This window comes from Molossus molossus, unplaced genomic scaffold (assembly GCF_014108415.1).
Source record: "Molossus molossus isolate mMolMol1 unplaced genomic scaffold, mMolMol1.p scaffold_m16_p_23, whole genome shotgun sequence".
NCBI classification, from domain to species: domain Eukaryota; kingdom Metazoa; phylum Chordata; class Mammalia; order Chiroptera; family Molossidae; genus Molossus; species Molossus molossus.
Window position 1 is genome coordinate 25,972,800 of NW_023425359.1, and position 26,756 is coordinate 25,999,555.

General features: G+C 48.2%; 2 protein-coding genes across 3 annotated transcripts; one reads left to right on the top strand and one right to left on the bottom strand.

The window, feature by feature from the left end:
• Positions 1-1,926: 1,926 nt before the first annotated feature.
• On the bottom strand, positions 1,927-13,618 carry LOC118640777. The gene is given in 9 exon segments (XM_036277784.1): positions 1,927-3,133; positions 3,741-3,897; positions 4,820-4,933; positions 4,935-4,964; positions 9,386-10,311; positions 11,670-11,826; positions 12,577-12,679; positions 12,681-12,745; positions 13,586-13,618. Coding segments are annotated over 9 exon segments (2,784 nt in total). The 3' UTR covers positions 1,927-1,934.
• A 1,660-nt stretch (positions 13,619-15,278) lies between these two features.
• TMEM183A (transmembrane protein 183A) lies at positions 15,279-25,319 on the top strand. Of its 2 annotated transcripts, none has more exons than XM_036277499.1 (8): positions 15,279-15,471; positions 15,595-15,684; positions 16,656-16,820; positions 18,847-19,006; positions 19,865-20,045; positions 22,750-22,830; positions 23,401-23,556; positions 24,658-25,319. In XM_036277499.1, the coding sequence occupies exons 1-8, from the start codon at positions 15,363-15,365 to the stop codon at positions 24,841-24,843; spliced, it is 1,128 nt and encodes a 375-aa protein (XP_036133392.1). In that variant the 5' UTR covers positions 15,279-15,362; the 3' UTR covers positions 24,844-25,319. The 2 variants fall into 2 exon arrangements, with proteins under 2 accessions (XP_036133392.1, XP_036133393.1); XM_036277500.1 differs by having other exon boundaries at positions 18,850-19,006; positions 24,658-25,022.
• The last annotated feature ends 1,437 nt before the right edge of the window (positions 25,320-26,756 follow it).

Consider the following 26,756-nt stretch of genomic DNA (forward strand, 5'->3'; position numbering starts at 1 on the left):
AAAAAGTGTCCTAGGGTGAGGATAAAAAAAAAAAAAAAAAAAAGGCTGGCCCCAAAGGGCAGAACCGAAAAAGATAGGCCGGAATAGGCGGGGCTTAACAGAGGGGGGCGGGCCAAAAAGAGGGGAGGCCTGGCGAGGAGCGGTCGGCCAAGGTGGGCCAGGAAGAGGCGGGGCCTCGCTGGGACGACCGACAAGGGTGGAGCCGGAAGAGGCGAGTCTGACGGGAGCAGGGCGCCGGAAGTGTGGAACCTGTCAACAGCGGGGCCGGAGGGGTCGAGGCTGTCAGGGGCGGGGCCGATAAAAGGGCGAGGTGTGGGCGGGAAGGTGCCGGAAGAGGCGGGCCCACAGCAGTAGGGGACCGGAGGAGGCGGGGCCTGCGGAGTGGCCACAGGGCGCAAGGGGTCGTTTGGAAGGGGGCTGAAGACTGTGCAGCCCGGGCGGAGCCGGCCAGGAAAGGCGGTGAGGAGGCGGCCGAAGGAGAGCTGTGACGCATTTGCTAAAAAAATTGTAGCGGGTCTGCTAAGAGCGCAGCCCCAGCCCTGTCCCCGCCGTGCGCTGGGGTCGCCCCGGGACGCAAGCCTCTCGTTTACCGCATAACCACAGCCCAGACTTCCGACGCCACAAATCTGTTTTTTCCTTTAGGACTTGATGCAAATGGGATCACACAATATGTATTCTTTTGCATTATGTGAGATTTTCCTCCACGCGGTTGTGCTAGTGGTACTTTGTTCATTTCTATCACGGTGTTCCGTTGTGTGACTAGACCAAGCTTATTTGCCCATTCTGCTACCGATGTATGTTTGGTTATTTCTAAGTTGTGGCTATTACACAAATATTTTTGACTGTGAACTCTACAGCCTGTGTGGCAGCGACTCAACCATGCTCTTGTAGCATGAAAGCAACCTAGACAATATATAAACAAATGAGTATGGCTAAGCAAACTTTGCTGCAGCAAGATCTCAGCCTTGGCACATGAGCGGTCTGGGTCCTGTCGTCTGCATGTGTCCGGACAACTTCATACGTTGAAATCCTAACCCACCAGGTGGTGTTAGGAGGCAGAGCCTTTGGGACATGATTAGGCCTTTAGAATAGAACCCTTGTGAATGCGTCACCCACTTCTGCCAGCTGAGGACAGCAAAAAGACAGCCCTCTATGGACCCGGATTTGGGCCTCTACCAGACACTGACTACCAGCACCTTGATCTTGGACATCCCAGCCTCCAAAACAGTGAGAAATAAATTTGTTGTTTATAAGCCACCAGCCTGTGGAATTCCATTACAGCAGCCTGACAGATGCATAGATGTGAGCCCAAGTCAGCTCCACCTCCGTGATCATGGTCCCATCAAGACTGTTGCCACTCTAGGTAGGGCAATAACTCCATGGAAAGATCTGAGGGTGTAACATTTGTGTGCAGATAAGAACCAACACAGTTCGTGGTGACTTCTCTCTCTGGCCCTTGGAAGCCAAAAGGCTCTCTCTCTTCCCACATCAGACTGTCATCTATTTTAAGTGCCCTACAAAAATTAGAATCAGGACGAACATCTCTGCTTGCCTGGGACAGCCTGCTTTACATCTGTGGTTGTACTGTGATTTTTAATAGTGCTTCCTTTTTTTGGTCCCCCGTGTTTTTTTTTTTTTTTTCTTTATTGATTTTAGAGAAAGAGGAAGTGAGGAGATAGAAATATCAGTGAGAGAGAACACTGATTGGCCGCCTCCTGCATGCCCCCCATTGGGGATTGGGTCCACAACCTGGGCATATGCCCTGACTAGGAATAGAACCTACAACCTCTTGGTGCATGGGTCGATGCTCAACCACTGAGCCACACTGGTCAGGCAATAGTGCTTCCTTTCATTCACACGTACCCCAGTTTGGACAGTAACCTACATGGTTACCCCAGTCAGAGTGCACAGGCCTTGACCAGTTTCTAGTTTTATTACTTGCCAGCCATGCAGACTGCATTCCCAAGACCAGTCCTTGCAGAATTCCCATTGTGCCTCTAGCTCTCTTCCTCGGGCTGAGTCCAGACCCTGATCTGCCTGATTAGGAGCCAGGAGTCTTGAGAGGCCAGCACCAGCAGTCGTATGCAGCTCAACTCCCCCACAGCGTCTTCACCATAAAATACCCTCTGATCCAGATTTCCCTGCACCAGTGGTCCAAGCAGGGTATATTGAGCACAGCCTTCAGAATACTCCAGGGTATTGTAGCCCAGTTCTATCTGGCCCTTTTGCAGCCAGTACAGCCTTTCTTCGTCAGAACCTGTCAGCACCTGTATGCGGATGACTTTCTGTGGCCTTTCCAAAATCACCGTCAGGTAGTTGCCTCTTAAGGGATCAAAGGTGGAATAGCACTCATCGTTCAGAACATAAGCGTATTGGGGAATCACATCTGATATTGTCATCATGTCAGTGACAACACTGGCTATGGGGTTGTCCGGTTCACCAAAGACCATTTCCTTCTGCACAGGAAAGCAGGTGTCCTCAGCAGAATAACTGCTCATGGCATAGAAGACTGGGGAACCGAAACGAATGGGAATGTGTTGGGCCAAGAGAAGACGGAATTCAGAGAGAAGCAAGTGAGTAGGTGTGTCCTTGGGGAAGAGGAGGAGGAAAGTAGCCAGGCGGGAGAGGTCACTGCTGTGGAAAACCTTTCCAGAGAAGCTCAGGCTGGAGAACTCCAGAGTCACCCAGGGTCGTTCTTTCCAGGCTGACAGGGCCCAATAGATGGTAGAAACAAATCCGGGGATGCAGTAAACATGATCTTCTATCATCAAAAAGTATTCAGAGAGGCTGAGAGCGAAGTTCATAAGGAGGGCATAATTGACTTTCTGCCTGGAATAGACAGCTTCACAGGGCGAGTCGTCATTAGTGTTACCCAGATCTCCTGGGACAGAAGAGCCACCAAGACGACCATGGATCACAAGCAGCTTCTGGGCCTCAATATGAGGTTGGAAGAGGCCTGAAATATTGGCAACTGTTTGGCTGAGCCACTGAGGGTCAGGATCTGACAGGTGGACCAGCACCACGATATAGTTTAGCTCCGGCTCTGAGGAAGCTTCGAACAGGGACTGCAGGGTGCGCAAGAGGGTCCTCCCATGAGGACGCTGCACTGAGGAGATCCCCACCGTCAGCAGTTCTGAGGGTGAGGGGACACAGCACTGTTGGCACTTGAAAGAGGTGGTAAGACCCCCGCCCCCTCACACACACACTCTCCCCTTAATATGAACACCTGGGACAAATTCACAGTTCCTTTCCCTTGGAGTGTGGTCAGATAAGAGGTTAATCTATGGTCAGAGGTTGTGAAGTGGTTTTATTTGATCACTACTTTGCAAGGCCATTGGGGGAAACTTTGTGAAGGACAAGGCTCTCTGATGGGGAGGCTGCCACCTACCAAACGGAAATTTACTGGCATGGCAAATTAGCCTGGCCTTGACCTCAGACCTGGATGGGAGGATCTATAGGAACTCGAGGGCTCCCACAGTCCTGTGCCCAGTGAACTCATCTCCCTCTGAGCCCTTTCCCTCCCTCTCCCTGGGAGGCTGGCATCAGTGAGCTTCACTGTGGGATGGCTCCTTAGTGGATCACAATGGACTTCCCACCTCGTTAGGCAAGCAAGATGGCAGGTGGGATTAGAGCCTGCACCCAGTGCCAGAGCATGGCCTCCCTCTGCTCCCACCTCCTGTCTTCTTGCTGGGATGCCTTGGTTACTCACGCCCGGTCTGACCCTCCTCCCATGTACTCACTCTTCTCCCACGGAGGGGCTCCTGCCATGACTTTGTAGTTGGCGTGCTGGAGCATAGGGGAGTTTATCTGCATCTTCTTGAAGGTCTCCATGTGGTTCTTGCTTTCAGAGCTGATTTGCTCCTGGTCCAGCTGCTGCAGTACCTTCTCCTTTTCCTCCTGCAGAGGATGGATAAGCATCAGCCCTGAGCTTCACCTCAGCTGCTCTGGACACAAATGAAGGCAAATCCTCCTTTTGGGACAGGCCAGGCCAGGCCAGCCCCAGGATCCAGTGAAGCACTGTCTCCACTTCGTCAAGAGAACATATGTGGCCCTGGCTAGTTTGGCTCAGCAGTTACAGCATTGACCTGTGGTCCAGGGAAAATACGTGGCTCTAGGAGTGGTGGGCCCTGGGGTCAGGGAAGTGGGGCTCTCCAGTTCTGTGTGGAATGCCTATGGGAAGGTGCAGGCTTCTGCAGAGTAAGAACCTGCCTGTCCCACCTTGCTCCATGTCTAACTGTCCACCATCACAGGCTGCCAGAGCATCTGACTCTGCCTTGGACTGTGCTGTGACAGCTGCTAAAGACCAAGCTGTCCTGTCCTGCAGGTGCCTCAATGCTGAAGCCCTTTCTCTGGCTCAGCTCTGACCTCGCACTTCCTCACGCTCTGCTCTAGCTGGTCTGAGGCACGTTGGAAGAACACAGACCCCGGAACCTGAGCATGGCCTTCTCCGCTGCAGATGCTCTGCACCAGGGAGGAGTCATCCTAGGGCTCTGAGTCTCGTCTCTGAAGGGCAAATGGGAGGAACACCCTCTCTCTTGTGGGAGGAGGGCAGCAGGCAGACAGTTCCTCCCACGCTGGGCCTGCCCATCAGCATGGCAATCCAGGTCAGTGCAAGGCTCTCTGCCCCCTTAAAATGCCCTCTTCCTCCCTTCCCCTATTCAAATCCACAGGCCGACACGCTAACCGCTGAGCCAAACTGGCCAGGGCCAAGTGCCCTCCTTTTAGAACTTCTGTGGTAATACTCGAGTGTCTACATAATGGAAACATTCTCCTTGCTGACGTGTTGGCAAGTAGTGCAGCCTCAGTTTCTGGAACGTACCAATGATATGCTGTATTCGAGTTCTTTCTTATTGTCCAGGAGGAACAAGCTCAGGGAGATGAAGGAGACAACCATGACAGCGTATTTCCACAGGGACATGGTGCTGGGCCTGGCCGCTTGGCAGGAAGTGAGCAGGAGCTGGACCCTGAGTGAGAGAAGACAGGATGTCCTCCTGTTGCCTGAGGCTTCCCCACTTCCCCTCGCCCTGCGTCCTGGACACCTCAGCCAACTGACTTCCCGAGCCGCCCTTTCCCACCAACTTTGACCTCGCCTCTCCCACTGAAACCGTTTAAGGAGAGACAAATGTCATGGATTTTGGTTCCGGTTCTGTTCAGCCTCTACCTTCTTCACCTTCTTCCTGGGTTTCTAGGTGAAACTGGAACAGCTTCTTGTTTGTCCACTTTTGGAACAGAGGCCCCACTATAGAGATGTGTTTCCAAGAAGAGAAAATCAAGGGTTAGGGTTAGTCGTGCCCTTCCCGAAATCCAAATTCTAGCTAAAGTCTCCACGTGGGATTCCGGACAGATTACAAGGTTTTGAATCAAGTCAGAGGGACAAAGGGAAACTCTTATATGTCTTCCCCACCCTGGACAGGTAGGAAGGTGGAAACCTAGAAGTGACTGGAAATTTCTAATCCTGTGGAAATCTTGACCATGTTTACAGAGCCATAATAATTGGAGGCTTTTTGTCTAACAGACAATGTGGTTTCATAAACCATCAGAGAGCAGGGATTCCTCTGAAACCAAAGAGAAAAAAGTTCAGTGTTGCAGGCTGGGGGCCCAGAGTGGCCCCTCTGAGGTGGCAGAAACCACCCTCCTAGGAGGCCCTGCCTGACAACCATTGTTCACCCTGAATGGGGGCTGCTCACATCAAGCACCTGTCTCTGGATACAATGGGAATAAGGTTTCAAAGCCAGTTTTCTAGTCTTATCTCAAACCAGAAGCTGCAAGTTAACTGTCAGTCTGAATCAGACTGACAAGGTGCATATTGAACGACCTTTCCCCTATTAGAGGCCCCACAGATGATCCCTGAAGAAATCATCCATGTTATAGGGTAAGTAATTCAGACTTGTGTTCATTATCATTCAGTTCAAAATACTTTATAATTTCCACTGTGATTTCCTTTTCAGCCTATGAGCTATTTAGAAATGTTGCTTAATTTCCAAATGTTTGTGGATTTTCTAGATACATAATTATTTGTTTCTACTTTTATTCCTTTTTATGGCTAGAGGGTGTATTTTGTATGATCACAACCCTTTAAACAGGGTCACCCTCCAATACTCAATAGTCACCACACAAGACTATTGGGAAGTCTTCCCACCTCACCCCAATCTGGACTTTCCAACTTCCGCTTCCAGATAACTCCTTGGATAAAGCAGATCCAGGTCTCCGGCTTGTCAGTCCTGTCTTTGGCAATGTTTGTCACCCCTGACTCAAAGAGTTGCCCTTTTGGCTATCTAAGCTCACCACTCTCTTGCCTATACAAACCCTAGCCTGGGTAGGGCCTGGCTCTGACTGGCCCTCGAGGCCCAGGCACCCTTGATGGCATAAACCCACAATTCTCCTTCCTTGCAAGCTGTACCCTTCCTCCTGTGGGCACCTGAGCTTGAAGTTTGGCTAACTTTTTAAAAAATCCTCACCTGAAGACACGTTTCCTTATTGATTTTTTTGAGAGAGACAGAGCGAGAGCGCGAAACATCGGTGTGAGCTAGAAACATTGATTGGTTGCGCCCTGACTGGGAATCGAACCCGAAACCTTTTGGTGTACAGGGCCACGTCCCCACCAGCTGAGTCCCTGGCCAGTGACCTGTGCTCTTGGCACACCTGCAGCAGGGCTGGGTCTCACCACCCTGCAGGAAGAGCAAGTGACTGCCTCAGGTGAAACAGAGCCCAGTGCTCTTTTTACATGACTAGGATCTATTCATTTGTTTAAAATAGAATTGGTGGAGTGACCCAGTTTTCTACCAGAAATTCACCCCATCTGTGAACTGAACCTCTGTGCTTGCGCAGACTGTGTTCTGCACAGGGGAGTGGTGGGAACTAAAGTCGCCATTATAAGCCCCGGCTTGGGCTCTTCACCTTGGAAGCCACCCACCTTAGGAAGGAGTGCCTTCTTCTAGTTTGTACCAAAGCGCAGCATGCATCGGCTGAACCCACTCGCAAATCCCACACCAAGATGGGATCAGATGTGCAAGGGATTTAGTGTGTGGGTGTGGGGGGGTTATGCAGCCTTTGAGGCCACAATGCAGGTTTGACACGTAGGAATGGAGAAGGGGAAGGGAGGGGCTGGAGAAAGGGTACCGTACGCACATGCAGTTTCAAGATAGCTTCAGACAGGCCTGTGGGGAACCCACTGGGAGTCCTGATCTCCTTGGAATGGGCCCACCCTTATAACCTTCAGCTATCAATCACCTCGGAGGGTCCTGTGGCTTCCCTGGAGGTGTGGCCCAAACCTACATTCCTAGATGGATCCTAAATTCCTTAAATGTCTGGCACTTCCCTTTCCCAGTTGTAGTTACCCAAGTAAATGTCTCTGGTGCCTTGGGGAGGCAGTCTGGGAAGTATTCCAGGATTGGTGGTGTGGGGGTCCTTCCTTCTAGGGACCTGCCCACATCAATGCACATGGACCTGAAAACTGGCTCAGGTCCAGAAACTTGGCAAGGGGCTGACTTATGGGGATGACTGTCCTCAACCTCCTGCTCCTCCCTTTTTGCTTTCTGTGGCTGTAGTTGCCTGTTTTCCCATAGTGATGATGTGCTGTGAACCTATTTTAACCTCTTTCCACAACTACTTGAGCATCGTGAAGCTAGTCCCAAATCTCCGCCTTAGTTTCCTCAGAATACTCTCAGCACCCTCATGTTAGTTCACACCTGCCAAGGAGCTGACACAAACATGGGATTAGACATCACAGAGCTTCATTAGTGGAGGGGAGGAGGCAGGGAGAGTTTTCAGATTGCCGTCAACGTCTGACAAGGGTGGAAGGTGACAGAGAAAGGACTGACCAGGAAGCCTAGGACTGCAGTGTGGGTCAGGGAGTTTCAAAAAGGCTGACGTCACCTGTCAGAGGCACCCTCCATCTTGCAAGAATAGGCCCTGCTGGTGCCCTCTGGTTAGCCACTGGCTGGGAGCATTCTGCGGGGAGCAGGCCTTGCCACCAACACTGGTGGATTCTGTGGCAGGAGACTTGACCATGCTGTCACGCCTGCCTGATGCTCAGAGCTTCTCCCTCCCAACTCATTTGGTCCCCCAATTCCCTCTCCTTGTGTATGTCCTGCCATCCTGCTTCCAGATTCTCTAGTCCCTGTATCTGCTTGGATTTCAGCTCATTTGGACACATTGCCTGGCTTTTGATTTGGGCTCTTCCCAACAACACTCTTAGAGCTGGCCTTTCCTTCTCTCCTCTCCCTGCCTTCATGGATCAAAGTTCTCAAGCTAGTGAGGACCAGACACTGCACATTAGCTGAGCTCAGGGCTCGGATTTTTCTGGGAAGATCTCATAACCAAATTGAGCTAAAAAAGTTAGTGAAAGATCCAAAGTTTTTCCTTCAGAAACATCCACGTTACCTTATAGTCCCAGGGATAAGACTGTGCTGCAGATAGGAGCTACAAGAGATCAGAGCAAATGATTTTCAGTAATTTGGAGGCTATTTAAAAAGGAACACTTGGACTGGCCGGTGTGACTTAGTGGTTGAGCATCAAACCATGTACCAAAAGGTCACTGATTCGATTCCCGGTCAAGGGCACATACCTGGGTTGCAAGTTCAATCCCCAGGTCTGGTTGGGGTTCATGCAGAAGGCAACCAATCAGTGTGTCTCTTTCATATCATGCATCTCTCTCACATTGATGTTTCTCTCTCTCTTCCTCCCTCCTCTCCACTCTATGTTAAAAAAAAAAAAAAATCAATGGGAAAATGTTCTCAGGTTAGGATAAACAACAACATAAAAAGCATACTGGGTGATCATGTAGAAGAGGACTCTGTCTGACCATAAGGCATCACAGGAAGTTCAGCTTTTAATAAGTCCATTTCTGCTGCTGGAGGGACCCCCATCTTCAGTAGTGTACGGCTAGAGCCTTGTGATATGAGCATCACTCAGTTCCACCCTCGTGCTTCTGCTTTCTCTGGGAGTCTGGTATTCCTGCCCCAAGAGAAGAGTTCTGAATGACAGACCTTTTGGAGAGAAAACCAAGAAGGGTTTCACAAGCCCACCTCGTGCACCAGTGGCTCTGGGACTACTCTGCCTTTCAACATGTTGAGTATTCTGTATTAAGAATCCTCAAAGCTCCCACCAATTTCAACATTTTAATGTATTGTTTTGTTTTCTAACCTCTGTGGACTCACCTCTAATCGGACTACTCCCAGAACTCCCGGGGCCTCTCCACGTTGTCACTTAAATATCACTTGGTCCAGAGGTTGATGTGCCTGACCATTATCCCAGAGGGTGCAGTGGCGGTCACGAGCAATCTCACACACTTCACCTTCTTCCCAGACTTGTGAGATAACACCTGCTGATTCAGGATGCCATTTACCAGTAGCCCCAGCAGAATGTAGTCATCACAGTCACTGACCCTATTTGTAGAATCACAGCCCAGTTCCACCTGTCCCTCTTCCAGCTGATTCTCATCTCTCAGGTCAGAGCCAGTCAGCACTTGAACTCGGGATACTTGGGCAGGTACGTCCAAAACCACAGTCAGATGGCTGCCAGCCTCAGCCGATTTGGTGTAAAAGAAATTCTCATCCAGGCTGTATGCGTTTGAGGGAACAGAGTCATTGGCAACCTGAAGGCTGGTGTGGACAGAGGCAGCAGGGTTGCTGGGAGAGCCGACATCCTCTTCCTCAAAGGACGAGGAGTTGCCCAGGTGCTGGAAGAGGGAGGGCAGGAACTGGATCGGTGTCTGCTGCATGAGGTCATGGAAGTGGGAGAGGAGGCTGTCACAGGGCATCTCTCGGTAGAAGAGGAGAAGGAAGTGGGTAAAGCGGGGCAAGTCTCCTGTGCGGAAGAGCTTCCCGGTGAAGCCCAGCTGGGAGAACTCCAGGGTCACCCAAGGCCTGTTTGCCCAGGCAGACACTGCAGTAGCTATCTGGGTGACAAATCCGGAGGCACATTTCACATCATCTTCTACCACCAGGAAATAGTCAGAGTGGTGGGTAGCAAAGTTCATGAGGAAGGCATAGTCCATGTTCTGCCTGGAGTGGAAGGCTACACGGGCGGTAGGGTCATAAAAGGTTTTCTTAAGGTCCCTCAAGGGAAGGTAGCTTTTGAGAGGAGTAGTGATCACTACTAGCTCTCTGGCCTGGATGTGTGCTTTAAACAGGGCTGAGAGATTATAGATCATTTGAACAAGCCACTTGGGCTCAGGACCTGCCAGGTGGACCAGAACAGTGAAGTGTTTCCGCTCAGATGAGGAGGAAGCAGAGAAGAGAGACTGCAGAGTGTTCACGAGGTCTCTCCCTTGGGGATGCTGCACTGAGGAAATCCCTATGGTCAGCAGTTCTAGGGTGGGGGAGAAGAGAGGACCTTTATCAACTTACTGAAGTAAAAAAAATAGTTGCTATGGGTAAGGTTATAATACTCTCAGGTCTTTCCATATGTCAACCTAATGTGTTCCTATTGTTACTTTACATTTTCTCTCCCCCAGGCCTAAGTATGGACTATGTTAGGAGTTAATATATCATAAGTTGTGAGTCTTAAAAAAAAATCATTACCTTTGAGAAACTATTGTTGAAGAAATAAACTAAGATGATAAACTAAATACATTTGCATTTATGCCTCCTCACACCCAAAATCCCACTGAAAAACCAGAAAGGTTGCCATTAGACAACCACAATATTTGCAGATTCCCTGGAAGGCGGGAATATGAATGGGCGTGGTGGAGAAGTCTGAGAAGAACTCACAGTCCAGAAGACATACAGAGAAAACAAGTGCACAGATGCACATTCATACAAAACCTCAGAGGAGTCTAAGTTCGAGCCACCAAAAGAAAGGAATGTTTTCTTTAAACTTAAAGAAAAAACTAGTTTTTTTCTTATTGAGTTCTTGAATTATCATTTTCTAGATTTAGTGATTTGAGAGAGAGAGAGAAGCATCGATTTGTTATTCCACTCACCCATGCATTCACTGGCTACTCCTGACTGGGGATTGAACCTGCAACCTTTGATATCAGGACAACGTTCTAACTGGCCTGGGCTAGTAAGGCCAACATACTTAAGCCCCCTTGAACTTAACTGTATTTTCTTAACATAGTAGCTTAGTCTTGTGTTTTGAATTCTTAAACTATGTGAGTCAGACAATGGTTATTCTGTCTTAAGATTTATTTTTTCTAATCAAATGCCATTGCAACTCACGGGGATCAAATGAGTGTCACAGTTGGACCTCAGGAGGGTACGCAGTGCCAAAGGGGAGCTAGCTGAGCAGGGAGAACCAAAGTCTGACTGAACTGACAGGTTAAAGGCCACAGATCATCTGGACACAGATCTCAGCTACAGACACCAGCATGGCTACCAACACAGGCAAAAGGATACTGCAGGGGTTGGTGAGGACCACAGACAGATTTACGTTGGAGCTGAGATTTTGAAAGTCATCAGCATACAGATGTTACTTACAGCTGTGAGACTGGGCGAGGTCACCAAGGCAGTCCAGACAAGGACTGAGTTCTGAGCACCTCAACATCCAGATGTTGGAGAAGATAAACCAGCAGAAGACACTGAGGATCTACCAGTGAGGTTGGAGGAAAACCAGAGTTGGGGACCCTGGAAGCAACTGGAGAGAGTGGTCTACGGTGTCAGTTGCTGTCCCTGCTCTCCACCTGCCTGACCTGCCCTTTCATGGTCTAGACCCCTTTATACACTCACTTTTTTCCACAGGAGGAGCTCCAATCAAGATATGGGAGTTCACATTTTTTAGTGTTTCTGAGTTTTTCTGCATATCTTTGAAGGCTTGCAGGTGGTGTGTTCTACCAGGGATGAGCTGCATCCGGGCTCTCTGCCAAGCTACCAGCTCCTTTTCCTCCTGAGAAAAGAGTAAGTTTCAGCTCTGAGTCCTGCCCTTTGGGAATAATGGCTGGGTGGGTTCCCCTTTGCATCGCATAATAAAATATCTCCAGAATACAGGGCAGGTTGCTCAGGGCTCAATTCAGTTTCTTCCTTATCTTCTGAAAGTTCTTGGGGGTTCTTGTACAGGTTATGGGTCCTGAGGTAAAGGGGGTTTTGGGATACATGTAGGGAGTGAGATGGTATCAGTCCACGCCACCCCCCCACCCCCCAAGAGGCATCTCTCTGATTAGTCTGATATGAGTCACTTAATCCCAAGAAGGGCAAAGCCTGTGTTAGACATGGAAGAGAGGAGACGAGGTGATGCTACCCCATGCCTGTCTAAATTGTTCACCCTCCAAATTCCTTTACCCCTCTCCCTTTTTTTCTTTGCTTTCTCTGCATTCTGGTGGAATTTTCTCAACCCCTCAAAACTTCTTGGCTTGGAGAAATGACTTAATTTCTTTGAGGTTCAGGATCCTATGGTATGAAATGGGGATAAAATGTGTAACTTTGAAACCATAGGAAATAACTATAATTTCTTCCCAGTCCTGAATTCTCTCTTCCAGAGTGCGACATCCTTTATTGCCTCATCACAGGAAAATATGTTGTGTTCTTTGAGTGTCTACAACGTTAGTGACAATTTCACACACATGGACACTTAGATAATGTCTCCTTTTTTCATTCCAGGGATTTCAACTTTGCCTGACCCATACCTTCTGGTACTCACCAAAGACAGAAAACTTGTAGTGTCAAAAGGGTTTTCAGTGATAAAAAAGAAGATTGAGAACACCACTCCTGCAGTGATGAGGAGCACCCATAGGAAATCTTTCATGGTGCTGAGCAGGAACTTGTACAGCTGCTTCGTAATCTGCGAGCTGGGGTGTGCACTCAGGTGTCTGCAATTACACGCACCTGAGTAAAGTTTAAATTTGACAGTCATTTTTTTATGACTCCAGGAAGTACAGTTTACTTTTACATATACCATTCTTTTTTAAAAGACTATTTTTTTAGAGACGTTTTAGGTTCACAGCAAAATTGGAGGAAGGTACAGAGATTTCCCACACTCCTCCTGCCCCCCTGCCACATGCACAGCCTCCCCATTATCAACACCACTCACCAAACTGGTGCATTTGTTACAACTGATGAACCTACATCAACACGTCATCATTACCCAAAGTTCATCATATACATTAGGATTCACTTGGTATTGTACATTCTAAGGGTTTGGACATGACATGGATCCATCATTATAATACATGTACCTTTACTGTCCTAAATATCCTTTGACCTCTGTCTGTTCATTCCTCCTACCCAACCCCATGGCAACCACTTATTTATTTATTTATTTTTTACTGTTTCCATAGTTTTGCCTTTTCCAGAATGTCACATGGTTGGAATTATCCAGTATTTAGCTATTTCATATTGGCTTCGTTCACTTAAGTCAGATACATTTAAGGTAGTGCCATGTCTTTTCACGGCTTGATAGCTTACTTGTTTTTAGCACTGAATAATATTTCATTATATGAATGTACCACAGTTCATGTATCCATTCTGCTGAAAGATTCTGGTCACAAGGTGACTTCCAAAGCCAGGAAGAAGAAAATATGTGTGTGTGTGTGGGGGGGGGGGAGGGCGGGCGCACTGGGATGGGGCCAGAATATGCAGCCTCTGAGGCAAAACAAAGTTGGTTATTGCTCTCATATGACACATTCCCTGACAACCATTGTTCTCCCTACCACTTCAGCCTCACACCAAGCGCTGGGCTCCATGGTGAAGGTCCCTAGGTATCAAGCTCCTGGGTTTCTGACCTAGATTTAAGACTGGACTGTAACTGGGCCACATTTCTCTCCAAATAAAAATAGTTTTATACATACTTTCCCAAATATAAATGTAATATATATTCGACGTAAAACACCAAGTCAATTACCAAAAAAAAAAAAGTAAGAATTACTCAAAATCCCAATAGTTAAAAATAATCTTTGGTTAACATCTGGTTAGGTGACAAAACTTACCAATTATGACTCTGTCTGAGAATAGGTAAGTCTTATCTTTACAAACTTACCAAAATCAGTTTCCTTAGGCAACTTCCAATTCCCACTTATCCCAGACATGCTTTTCCCCTAAAAACCTTGCTCCTCTTTATCTTTTCCTAAATCTCTTTCCAACCCCTCATCTCCCTTCCACCTTGGACTGCTCTGAATAACATATGCATTTAGTCACTAAGGACGATCAAATATGAGATGGGTTGACTCAATAAAAGAAGCCATAGGCTTGAGTCTCTAGGAGCTAAGCAGGGTTGTGAGGATAAGACATTGAGGACACTACTCATTCTTTGGGTCTCTAAGAGTAAGACTCAACAGCACATAGCAACAAGAATACTATAACTTTTTTTTTTAATCCTCACCCTAAGATATTTTTCCATTTATCTTCAGACAGAGTAGAAGGGAGGAAGAGAATCAAGATATGGGAGAGACACACTGATTGGTTGCCTCCCACAGGCCCTGACCAGGGCAGGGGCCCACCCGCAACTCAGGAACCTGCCCTTGACCGGAATCGAACCACCGGCGAGCGTGGTCCGCAGGCCTACGCCCCAACCACTGAGCCAAACCGGCCAGGGCAAGAATACCATCACTTTTGTTCTGGCTGGTGGCTCAGTTAGCTGGAGCATCCTCCCCTGAACCAAAAGGTTGCGGGTTCGACTGCCAGTCGGGGCACATACCTAGGTTGTGAGTTTGATTCTCGGTGGGAGCGCCTATGGGAGGCAGCCAATCAATGTTTCTCTATCATGAGGTCGGTTGGATGAAAAAAGGGGGAACTGTGCTGGACCCAGCAGGAAAGAACGAACCTCAGGACACCAAGTAACTTCTTATTCCGGGGGCGACAGCAGTCAGTATCTGCTCCTTCACTGGGACCTTCGCTCAAGTGCGAAAGAACATTCTTTCCTCATCGATCCTTCTACTGTTTTGTTTGCATGATGGCAATAAGTAGAACAATTTAAGAACCCCTCTCCCCATTTTGAAGTTCATTAATTTATAGGTTTTAAGGAGAAATGAGAGTGAAAACTCTTACTCGTGGGGGCAGTAGGCACTCCGTCCATGAGGCTTGAGCAGCACGGAGGTGACAATGGACGCGCGTTTGGGGGGAATGAACTTGGAGCGAGGACACGGGCGGTATCAGAAAAACCCGGAGATCACGCTGAAAACTCAGTTCTAATCCACGCGGTGTGGGCTCCGGGCCTGAGGTTGCAAACCCCTCGCAAGGGGCTACAAATCGCGAAGACCCACACGGCCCCCCACCCCCGTAACCTCGTGCATCCCAAGCGAAGATGCGTCGGCGCTGGATGATGACATCACCACGCCAGGCGGCGATTGGCGTTTGAAGACGACGTAGCCGCCAGCGCGACGCGGAGCCCTGACTGAGTCATCGCGAGAGCGGCGGCCAGCGGAGCGGGATGGCCACGGAGCCGGGCGGAGCTGTCCTGCGGCTCCCGGAGCCGGCTCTGGGGTCCGAGACATGGCCCGGGGTCCCGGCCCGCTAGGCCGGCCTCGCCCCGACACGGCCGCCATGCCTAAGCGAGGGAAGCGGCTCAAGTTCCGAGCCCACGACGCCTGCTCGGGTCGAGGTGGGCGAGGGGCTGGGGCGGTGAAAGGCGGGGGGCTGAGGCGGCGGCGGCTGGGGCCTGCGGGGCCGGCGGGGGACGCTGACGGGCGAAGGCCGCCTCCTCTCATGGTTATGCTTGTTGCAGTGACCGTGGCGGATTATGCCAACTCGGACCCGGCCGTCGTGAGGTCTGGACGGATCAAGAAAGCCGTCGTCAATGCCGTTCAGCAGGAAGGTAGGCTTCCGATGAGCCTCCACCTGGCCGCGGAGAGGAACCGGGTGTTTTGTTCCCGGGCTTTCGTCAGTGTTTTTCTTGCAGCCCTTCGGGCGTCTTACGTAAACGTGTTTGCTTTCCTCCGTGGGACTCAGTGGATTCCGGGGAGGGCGCGGGGTAGCCTGGAGAGCTAGCAATTTCAGGAGCGGAAATGTCTGTCTTGTGTCTCTGCGTTACAAAAACCTCTGCGCGCTCTTCTGTCGTTCCCACTCCCTTCTTGGTCCTTTTCTTGCAGTTCACACGTGTCCTCCACGTGCCGTGCAGTTTGCTTCTAGTGTAAGAACCATGAAGTGTTTTTTCCCTTCTCCCACGTTTTTCTTACTCTCAAGCTTTGTACTCATGTATCCCCGAGACTCCTGTTTTTATGACTTCTAGTGTCTCCAACCCAGGAACGTGATTAAATTGAATTCAATGTCTCTCAAACGCTGGTCCTGGTCCGCAGAAGTTATGCAAATGAGGACAGCATTCACCTTTCATTTTGCCCCATGGGGTTTAGGGTGGGAGAAAAATGCAATCTGGTTTTCCAAGTCTGAGGTTGGCACTTTTCAGGGGTCAGTTTGTCCATTGTTTTCCAATTGTTTTGTATTTAAAATGCTCAGTTTTTTTTCTATTTTGAGTCCTAGCTATTTTTTCTTAATATATTTTTTTATTGACTTTAGAGAGAGATCGCACACGATAGATTGGCCACCTCCTGCATGCCCCCCACTGGGGACTGGGCACACAACCTGGGCATGTGCCCTGACTGGGAATCGAACTGACGACCTCTTGGTGCAGGGTCGACGCTCAACCAGTGAGCCACACCAGTCAGGCCAGAGTCTCAGCTTTCCTCAGCAGATTTCTTCTTTTTCTTCATGGATGATAATGTCCTGTCTAAGCCATTTGTATTTCTGGATGGGACTCTGCCTTCTCACTTTTCCCTCATTTCCTTTTAGTAAAGTCTCTTTGTGGCTTGGAAGCCTCTCAGGTTCCTGCAGTGGAAGCTCTTTCTGGGGCTGGTGAGCCCTGTGATGTCGACAGCAGTGACGAGGTGGATGCGCAGGAGGAGAGCATCCACGAGAGACCTGTCTCCAGAAAAAAGAAAGGCAAGAGGCACAGAGGTACAGGCTTGCTCTCTTCTGGTGTGTTGTCCCTCGTGTGGTAATGACCTGAAGCTGTCACTTTCTTCATGTCACCAGAGGTGACAGCAGTGGAGAATCCAAGGTTGGATCTCAGTAACAGAGCAGGGTTTTATATACCATGAAGCTTTTTTTTTTTTACTGATTCTGTTTTCTACGTTTTGAAATTCCTTAATAATTATGTTTAAAACACAGTTCATCAGTAATTACTGAAGTTTGACCCTAAACACAAAATTTTTATTTATTTTTTTATATCGTCACCCGAGGATATTTTTTTATTTATCTTCAGATAGAGTGGAAGGGTGGGAGGGAGGGAGGAGGAGAGAGAGAGGAACATTGATGTTTGAGAGACATATCGACTGGTTGCCTCCTGCACAACCCTGACCAGGGCCGGGACCGCACCACAAGCAAGGCACGTGCCCTTGACTGGAATCGAACTTGTGACTCTGGTCCTAAGGCCAGTGCACTAACTGCTGAGCCAAACTAGCTAGGACTAAACACAAACTTTAATAGTACTGTTTTGGGAAAAGTTCTGATGGGTCTTAGTGGATGAAATGCTGTAGTCATTTGCCTTCTTTTTCAGAGAGAGATTTAAAAAAAAAAATGTTTTTATAGATTTTTAGAGAGAGAGGAAGGGTGAGGGAGAGAGCGATAGAAACATTGATGAGAGAGAAACATCAATTGGCTGCCTTCCACACACCCTCCTACTGGGTATCTAGCCTGAAACCCAGGCATGTGCCCTGACCGGGAATCAAATTGTCGACCTTTTGGTGCATGGGTTGACACTCAACCACTGTATCACACTGGCTGGGCTCAGAGAGAGATTTAATATGGGATGGGGTGGTGTCCAAACATGGTAGACTGAGCCGTAAGTGATTGCAAGAAAGGATAGGAACCATAAAAGGGAATGTTACTTTAGAGGCATTGGTCTCTAGTATGAAGAACCCAATGCAAAACCTGTTCGAGTCACAGAACTGCTGAAAGCGGTTACCTAGAACAGCAGAGGCAGCTTTGGGGAGGTGGTGTAGGGGCTTTTGCCCCAGGAAAGAGAAGGAAAAAAGCTTGTTTTGGATAGTATATGACAAGGTCAGAGTTAAAGGTTAGCATTAGGATTAGTTCAGATTCAAGTGTCTGAATGGAGTGTGAGTTTTCACTCGAACCTGAGATGTATACTGAACCTCAGAGTCAGGAGGATCAACATTAATGAGGTCTGAGGGAGGAAGAGGTGGGGCTTATTATTACAGTGTTTGAATACTGAATGCCTTTAGCCAGGATCATAGGCCAGAGTGGCAACGAAACAGGGAAAAACTAGAAGAAAAGAAATATGTGTATTGAGTAATGAAGATAACACTGTGACCTATTTAATTTTTCATTTGGTTTGCACTTGACCATCTTAAAAATTAGTTTTGTTTTGTTTTTTTAAATGACGGAACTGAAGGAAATATTTGGTAGATGGGGACTATGAGGAAAATCCAGGGTAAAGCTGGAATTTGGAGTCAGAAAACCTGGGTTCTGTTTACCTTGACTAAATGGCGAGATTATGCTTTCCTATTAGTAAAATGGGAACAATAACATTTTTTTTATTTCCGTTAAAGAATTATTAGAATTGAACGACTTAATGTATGTAAAGTTACTTTGAAAGCTTCAAAATAGCATGTAAATAATTGTTAAAGGCCTTAAAAACAAGACCTGTTCCCTGGGGCAACGGGAAGCAGGAAATGATGAGTTTGAGAGGCTGTCTTGGACCTATATAAAACCTTTTTCTTAGCTGTGCAAGCCCTGGGAGAATTTAAGTGATGGGGGATGTTTAGATATGTGTGTAATAGAAGGTCAGAGATTACGGACGGTGATTTGACTATGGGTGGTGGGCACACGATGCAATATGCAGATCATGTGTCCTAGAAATGTACACTTGAAACCTGTAAGACCATATTAACCAATGGCACTCCAATAAAATGTAACTTTGAAAAAAAAAGGTCAGAAATTATAGTTCTTTTTTCTGTTTCAGAAGACTTGGATGAGGCTGGAGGGGAAGAATACCCCATGGATATTTGGCTGTTGCTGGCCTCCTACATTCGTCCTGAGGACATTGTGAATTTTTCCCTGATTTGTAAGAATGCCTGGACTGTCACTTGCACTGCTGCCTTTTGGACCAGGTTGTACCGAAGGTGCGGCCACGGGGAGCTCACTTTTGTCTGTGTAGCTGATGTCATGCTGTTTGTGATGTGGACCTGCTCCCGGGATGGTGATCTTTGCACTTTCTCTACTCCATGCCTGGCATGAGCCTGGCTTTGGACTCCTTGAGTCCCTCTCTCATTTAAAATCGATATTACTAACTCATCCAGGTAACTCTTCCCTGGGATTGTCCCTCCCCTGATCCAGTATCCACTTGCAGCAAAAAGTCTTTCTTCAGGTTCCAGAAGAATTGTCTTTGGTTCTTCCTCAGGGGGTTGTCTTAGCTAGAATTTTCAAAAGCTTCAGATGCCTGTCATTTGCCTTTCCAATGGGATTAGTTGCTAGTCGTCTTGAGGTACCATATTGTTTTTGTACTTAGGCTGCCTGTATACAGTTGTGTGAGGAGAGGGTGAGCAGTGGGATCACTCAGGCAAGCTCTTGGTACTGGGGCGAAGGTGCAGTGAGATTATGAACGTCAGTGAGGATGGTGGGGAGGGCGTGAAGAACTGGCCGAGATGTGCGGCAGGAGAACTGGTGGCTCCCACCCAGGACATTGTGCAGGATATTGTTCTCATGTCAAGGCAAAGATTTTCCCTTTTTAGAGTGAAATGCTGAGGATTGGAAATTTTAAAAAGAATGGAGAAGTATAGGATTATAAGATATATGTGAATTGGGTTGCATGCAGCAAAGATGCAAAAGTAGCTGAGAAGAGAAGGTGATGAGTGTGTAAGAGCACTGGGGTCAAGCTAACTACTGGTCAGTGAAGTCACACAGAGACCAGGAGTCCTAGGAGACTGACCTGGAGCAGGAGAGACAGGCCACATGTTGGTAGGTAATGTGTCGTGTTTCAGGCACTACACGCTGGATGCCTCTCTGCCTTTGCGCCTGCGACCAGAGTCCATGGAGAAGCTTCGCTGCCTCCGGGCGTGTGTGATCCGATCTCTGTACCATATGTATGAGCCCTTTGCTGCCCGAATCTCCAAAAACCCAGCCATTCCAGAGAGCACGCCCAGCACATTAAAGAATTCCAAAGTAAGTGAGAATTGGTGTTGGGCTCATGTGTGGTTGGCCTGTTCTCGTGACTTGTCTCCAGCTTCCTTGATGGAGAGGACTAGGGCTGCGGGTGCCATGCTGCTAGGGGACCAGCGTAAACTCCAGGGCTCAGGGCCTTCACTTCCCCAAGACTCCCTGCTATGCCTGCCCGTCTTCCTCATGCTGTTGGCATATTCCTTAGTCTCTGTTTAACTTTATTTCTATGCATTGTGCATTGGATCACGTTAGATGTCTGATGGTTTGGCTAGGAAGAACACAACTCAAATGGTAGGTCTAAATTGTAATTCTCTCTTTTTTTTTTCCTAATTTTTTTTTCTTGATTGATTTAAGAGAGGGAGAAAGGGAGAGGGAGAGGGAGAGAGAAACATCGATAAGAGAACATCAATTGGCTGCCTCCTGCATGCCCCCCACTGTGGATTGGGCTCACAACTTGGGCATGTGCCCTGATCGAAAATCAAACTGGCGACCTCTTGGTGCATGGGTTGATGTTCAACCACTGAGCCACACCAGCCAGGCTAATTTTTTTTTATAGGGGGAGGAAGGGCAGAGAGAGAGAGAGAGAGAGAGAGAGAGAGAGAAACATCGATCGGCTGCCTCCTGCACACTCCCCACTGGGGATTGAGTCCGAAACTCAGGCATGTGCCCTGACCAAGAATCGAACCAGAACTTTTAGTCCATGGGACGACTCTCAATCCACTGAGCCACACCGGCCTGGCTAAACTGTAATTCTTAAGAGGTGCTTTAAATCATAATGCAAAAATCTAACATGAACAGCTTCCTAGTTTTCTCTTTCTGTTGTGACATTGACATCTGGGATTCCTCCTCCTTGTTGGCTTCCTGTAAGGTCCTGGTGTAGACTTTGCCCCCTTAGCATCTGCTGAGTACCCACTGCTGCGAGGCCTGTAGTAGTAGATGGTTTCAGAGACTAGGCGGACACTGAATCTCGTATCTTCTGATACCCCAGTAGTTTATAGTCACACGTCATGTTCAAGTTGCTGGCGTTCTGATCTGTACACAGGTCTGTTAGCCTTGTGTCCATTCTCTTCCTTCCCTGATCCAGAATGAAACTCTAGCAAATGCCCCTTCGCCCAGCTAGGCTAGTGTAGCAGATATGACAATTCAGGCACGTTGTCATCGCGTTGTTGTTTTTTTTCCCCTGAGCTAATATTGTTTAAATTTTGTATCTTTTGATTCTGTGGGTAATGGTTATTACTCTCAGCCTACACAAAATCTGGTGTTCTGTAGCACTTCCTATTTTGTATTTTGTTTTTATGTTTAGGATGGTACAATGATTCTTCTCCCCTAGTGTAGCCCAAATAGGATAATATCACCTGGTACATATTGACTAGAGGGTACTGCTGATTTATCCAGGTTTCTTCCAGGGTTGCAAATGGAGGTGGTCAGGGCCATGGCCTGAGCTCAGTTTAATACCACACCAGCCGATGGATACAGGGCAGGGATAGAATTTCACCCAGCAGCTGTTGCTGCTTGGAACGTGAGTGGACAGTGCACTGGGTCACATTTACAGCTCCTGCCCGCAGAAGCAGTGATAGTGTCAGAGAAACTGTGATGAGGGAGGGCATCATCCCAGAGCTGAGCAGCCAGGCGTGGGTCGGTTGCTGGAAGCAGAGCAGCATCGGCAAACTTGTGCTGACACATCGTAGCGGCTCCAGTGCCCAACCCTAAAGGACCCGTGTCTTCTCACTCTTATTGTTGTATAGTAATTTTTGAAGTGGATTCTAAAAGCCCAGCGTGGAATGATAGCTAATGTTTAACCAGATGCCCAGGCCACCTGGCTGCTGCTTTCGTGCCTTGTTGTTTGAGGTCTTCTGAAGAAGACGTGGGACCTGCAGTGCAGCTGTCCCATGCGTGGCCTTGCCACTTGTGCAGCCACAGCCGCATGGCATTCAGGGAGCTGCCAGCACGCCTGAAGGAGCGGTCCCATGTTCCCGGACTCCAGCTTTTCGTATGTGATTCTCCCTCTCTCTCGTTTCAGTAGCATAGCTTGTGTGGGACACTGGAGCCGTTGTGATGGCAGCAGAAGTGTTTGCCCCTTAAAGCCCAGCCCATTATTTTTGATGGAACATCAGGACGTACAGGGCATGTCTGAAGGGCAGGACAGCTGGCACGGCGGACGACCCACCCCTTATTCCCCGGGAGGTACTTGACTTCTTGTGCTTAACCTTAGCTGTAGCCTGCCTTTCACTGAGGGACATATTGGGTTCAGCCCAGGTCTGTAGCGTCCACACCGCTGTCTGCTCCCAGAGGGTCCCGAGTGGCTGACTCCTGTCTATTATAGGGCTGGCCTTCTCTGCCTGCCTGTTAACATCTTGCCTGGGCTACTTATGTAGAAGAGTGGCCTGCCAAATCGGAAGGCCCCAGTCGCTAAAGACCATGTTTCTGTCTTTAAAGATGAGAACAGCAGGGAACAACCTCACAGCCTCTGAGGTTGACTCACATTGGTCCCTCTTCTCGTTGCTGAATCGCCCTGGCACTGTCTCTCTTCATGTTGCACCAGTCATGTGGGGCGGGGGCGGGGTTCTCTTTCTGTGCCAGAGTGAAGTCACAGCATTGGGTCTGGCTGGCTTTAGCGCTGGCAAACAGAAAGGTTTCTGATGATTATTTTTTGTTATCTTTTGTTTTTTTCTTATCTTATTTTTTGTTTATTTCTACTTTCTTACAGTGCTTACTTTTCTGGTGCAGAAAGATCGTTGGGAACAGGCAGGAACCATTGTGGGAGTTCAACTTCAAGTTCAAAAAACAAGTATGTAGTTGTATCTCCTCTTGTTTTTCAGATGATATTTTGCTCTAATAAATTCAACTAGGCATAAAGTTGACTTATTAAAATCAAATACGTGTCAAAGTTTATAATGTCATGAAGAGAAAATGGAGAAGGAGCTGTCTCGTAGGACAGACACACAGGACACAGCAGCTCGATGCAGAGAGTGACCCTGGAGTGAGTCCAGAGCCGTGCACCGTGTCTTGGGCTTCCCCTTTGTGCAGCACGTGTTCTCGAGTTGACAGGTTGCAGGGAATGTGCAGTCTTCCAAAAGCTGGAGAGCCTCTGATAGAGCTGTGTGTCCCCATTTATTGCTAGGTGGCGGGAAACCCCATCTGAAGGAAGCATTGCATCCACTGCCACATTGCTCATCCAGAGCTGTCACCTTTCTTTCAAAGGGCAGGTTTCCTTAATCTGCATGGAAACCAGTGTGTGTATAGAGAGAGGAAGTAACAGAGCAGCATGGCATCATTCGAGCCACCTAATTCTCAATGGGGAGTCTCAGAGCCATAAACAGGTCTTCCAAACCATGAGATTGATACCCGCTCTCCTCAGTCTCCTAGGTTAAAGAGCAAGCGCATGGGAGGGCTGCAGCCTCCTGTTCAGTACCAGGATGTTCACACCAACCCTGACCAGGACTGCTGCCTCCTGCAGGTCACCACCCTCAATTTCATCTTTATTCCAATTGTCATGGGAATGATCTTCACCCTGGTAAGTAGGGCCACCTCCTGCATACCCCCCTGCCCCCACTGGGTGCTGGGCCACAACCTGGGCATGCGCCCCTACCGGGAATTGAACCGGTGACCACTCGGTGCATGGGTTGACACTCAACCACTGAGCCACACTGGCCCGGCCAAAATACCTATTTTTTAATGGTAACATATTACATACTTTGTTAAAGAATGTAAGTAATGCATGGATACATTGAGAGAAGTGGCTTAGACTTCCGATATCCTGCAACTACAACATACCTCTTGGGAATCGCTCTCTGTGTGTCAGTGTGCCGTGTGCACACCGCTCTGCAGTCCTCCTGTATACTGGGGATTATGTCACACTCACGCTTTCATTGGAGGCACCTCTCCCTCCCTCTGGGCGAGGCCACCCTGCTTACCTAGTTGTGTATACTCACACCATGTGCTTCATACTCACACAGTTCTGTACGGACCTACACATGCATGGATATATGTAGAGATTTTGTGGTGTATTTTACAAAACAGCGGGGGGGATATGATTTGTGTTTCATGAATCTTGCTTTGACTTGCTCAATAATATCTGATCAAAATTCATTCAAGTCATCTAGCTCTAACCCACTATTTAAAAGTTGGCTTTGGGGCTAGGCCGGTGTGGCTCAGTGGTTGAGCGTCGACCCATGCACCAAGAGGTTGCCGGTTCAATTCCCAGTCAGGGCACATGCCCAAATTGTGGGCCCGATCCCCAGTGGGGACATGCAGGAGGCAGCCAATCGATGTTCTCTCTCATCAATGTTTCTATCTCTCTCCCTCTCCCTTCCTCTCTAAAATCAATAAAAAAAAATATTTAAAGAAAAAGTTGGCTTTGGGGGTAATCCATGTGCGTGTACCCAGATTTAGCCATTTGAGAGGCGTTCCTTAGCATAGTTTAAATATACAATGCTAAGAACTTATAAAATTACCCTTACTTTTTTATGGTTTTGCAGAGGCTTTGGTATTACTTAGAGATGATCTTGTGGTCTTGGCAGTGTAAATTGTGTCTAGATTTGCATTTCAGAGTGGGCTGTGGGAGAACAAGGTTGTTTAATTTGGGAATGTAATATAATTTACTCTCCTCTCCCAGTTTACGATCAATGTGAGCACGGACATGCGGCATCATCGAGTGAGGCTGGTGTTCCAAGACTCTCCTGTCCACGGTGGCCGGAAACTGCGCCATGAGCAGGGTGTGCAGGTCATCCTGGACCCAGTGCACAGCGTCCGACTCTTTGACTGGTGGCATCCTCAGTACCCCTTCTCCCTGAGAGCATAGTCACTGTCCTGTTGCTGTGGGCAGGCTGAGCTGGGCCACCCACTGGTGGTCAGAGTCCTGTGTGGAAGGGGCGGCTGGAGTGTTTTGCTCTCTAGGTTTCAGGCTCCTGTTGGGGAAGGAGAAGGGTTGAATCAAGAGGAAAAACAACTCTGACTTCTAAACACACTTTAATGTAAAAATTTCATTCGAAAGGAGAAACCAGGCCCTATTTTCTGCGTTAAACCCCATTTGGTGCTATTGAGTTTGTTGTTCTTTCTTCTTTTACCCCAATGAAAATGGATGATCTTGCTTTAGGAAAAAATTAGACTCTTGAATCAAACATGGAAGTTAAGCTTTCCCTGTGGATCAGAGGCTCTGTAGAGGCACAGAATCGCTGCTGCTGTTGCTCCAGTTTACCAGCCCCTCAAAATAAAGTGAATATTCCCCCTTGACCCTCCTTCAGAAATAAAGCAGGTGACAGGGTTTTCAGAATCTTATGCGACTGACTCGTGTATTTTTCTTTAAAAATAATTTTTGGCCCTGGCCTGTTTGGCTCAGCAGTTAGAACATCGGCCCGAGGACCAAAGAGTCAAGGGTTCGATTCTGGTCCAGGGCACATACCTTGGTTGTGGTTCGGTCAACAGCCCTGGTCAGGGTCATGTGGGAGGCAACCAGTTACATCAGTGTTTTTCTCCCTCCCTCCCGCCTCCTTTCCTCCTACTCATCTAAAAATGAATGGAAAAATATCCTTGGGTGAGGATTTAAAGAATAATTATTTTTGGATATTTATCACATAAATGTTCTTTTGCCAATTTTGGAGGTTAGGTATGTTTTGCACAAGGCTGAGAGCAGTGATGATAAATGACTTTGTGTCCTTGGTCCTGTACTAGGAGCTTGACATGCCTCTGATTTTCACAGCCCTGCCAGATAGGTGACACTGTTTTCATTCTGTGGTTGAGGAAACGGAACCAGTGATGTAGGCAAGATTCCTACCCAGGACTCTGGGTCTCCCACAGTTAGAAGGTCAGTCTTGTTTTTCTTGTAGATGATGGCGAAGGGGAGTAGGCAGAGTGCACACAGAGAGAAAGTCAAGGTGAGTAAACGTCTGATTATGGTATGCCTTATCCCCATTCAGCCTAAAGCTGCATACGATTGATGAAAGAATCTGTTCAATATGTGTTTCCAAGTAAAATATAAAACGTACCTGGAGAGTTACTGCAGGAAAGATGGTATTTTCATTGAATTGTTAGAAGGGCATTTATTATACGAAAGGTCATTAAAGAAATACATCCATGTTGAAACCAGCCTCCTGAACTGCTAGCACTTTGTGACTTTTCTGCTCTGCCCTAGGTGGCTTGTCACCCTGGGTGTCGTTCCTGAGGAAATACTGTTGTCCCAGGACTTGCTATGGCTGGTGTGCTCTGAGAAGAACATCATGGCTGGGATGTTTTGTTTTATTTCTGCTAACGAGATAACCCAGATTAACCGTAAGCTAATATTGCCACGAGGTAGGAAAGTCTTGTGGCTGCAGTTGCTGCCAGCCTGCTAAATTGGTGTATTTTTTCCTTACCATCCTCCCTGCCCCCTGCTGTTTAAGGGCTGTTTTTAAGGAGCAACTGCTGAATATTTCTGCCGACAGCTAACCTCGGCCCACACGGAGGGAGGGTGGCACTAACACTGCTCACAAGGGAAATGAGCCCGGGTCCATGAGAACAGTTTGGGCATTTACATGGTAAAAACAAACATGACCCGAAGACAGTATGCACCCTGCACATCTGTAGTCAGATGCTGCTTCTGAGGCAGAAGGGAGTCACAGATCCCTGGTTCCCTGAGCCGTACAGAGCCCGCGGGGGGGGGGGGGGGGGGGGCTCCTGCTGCACTGTAGGAGTCTGAAAAGGAGCGAGGTGCGTCTGCGTGATACTTGCATTCTGACT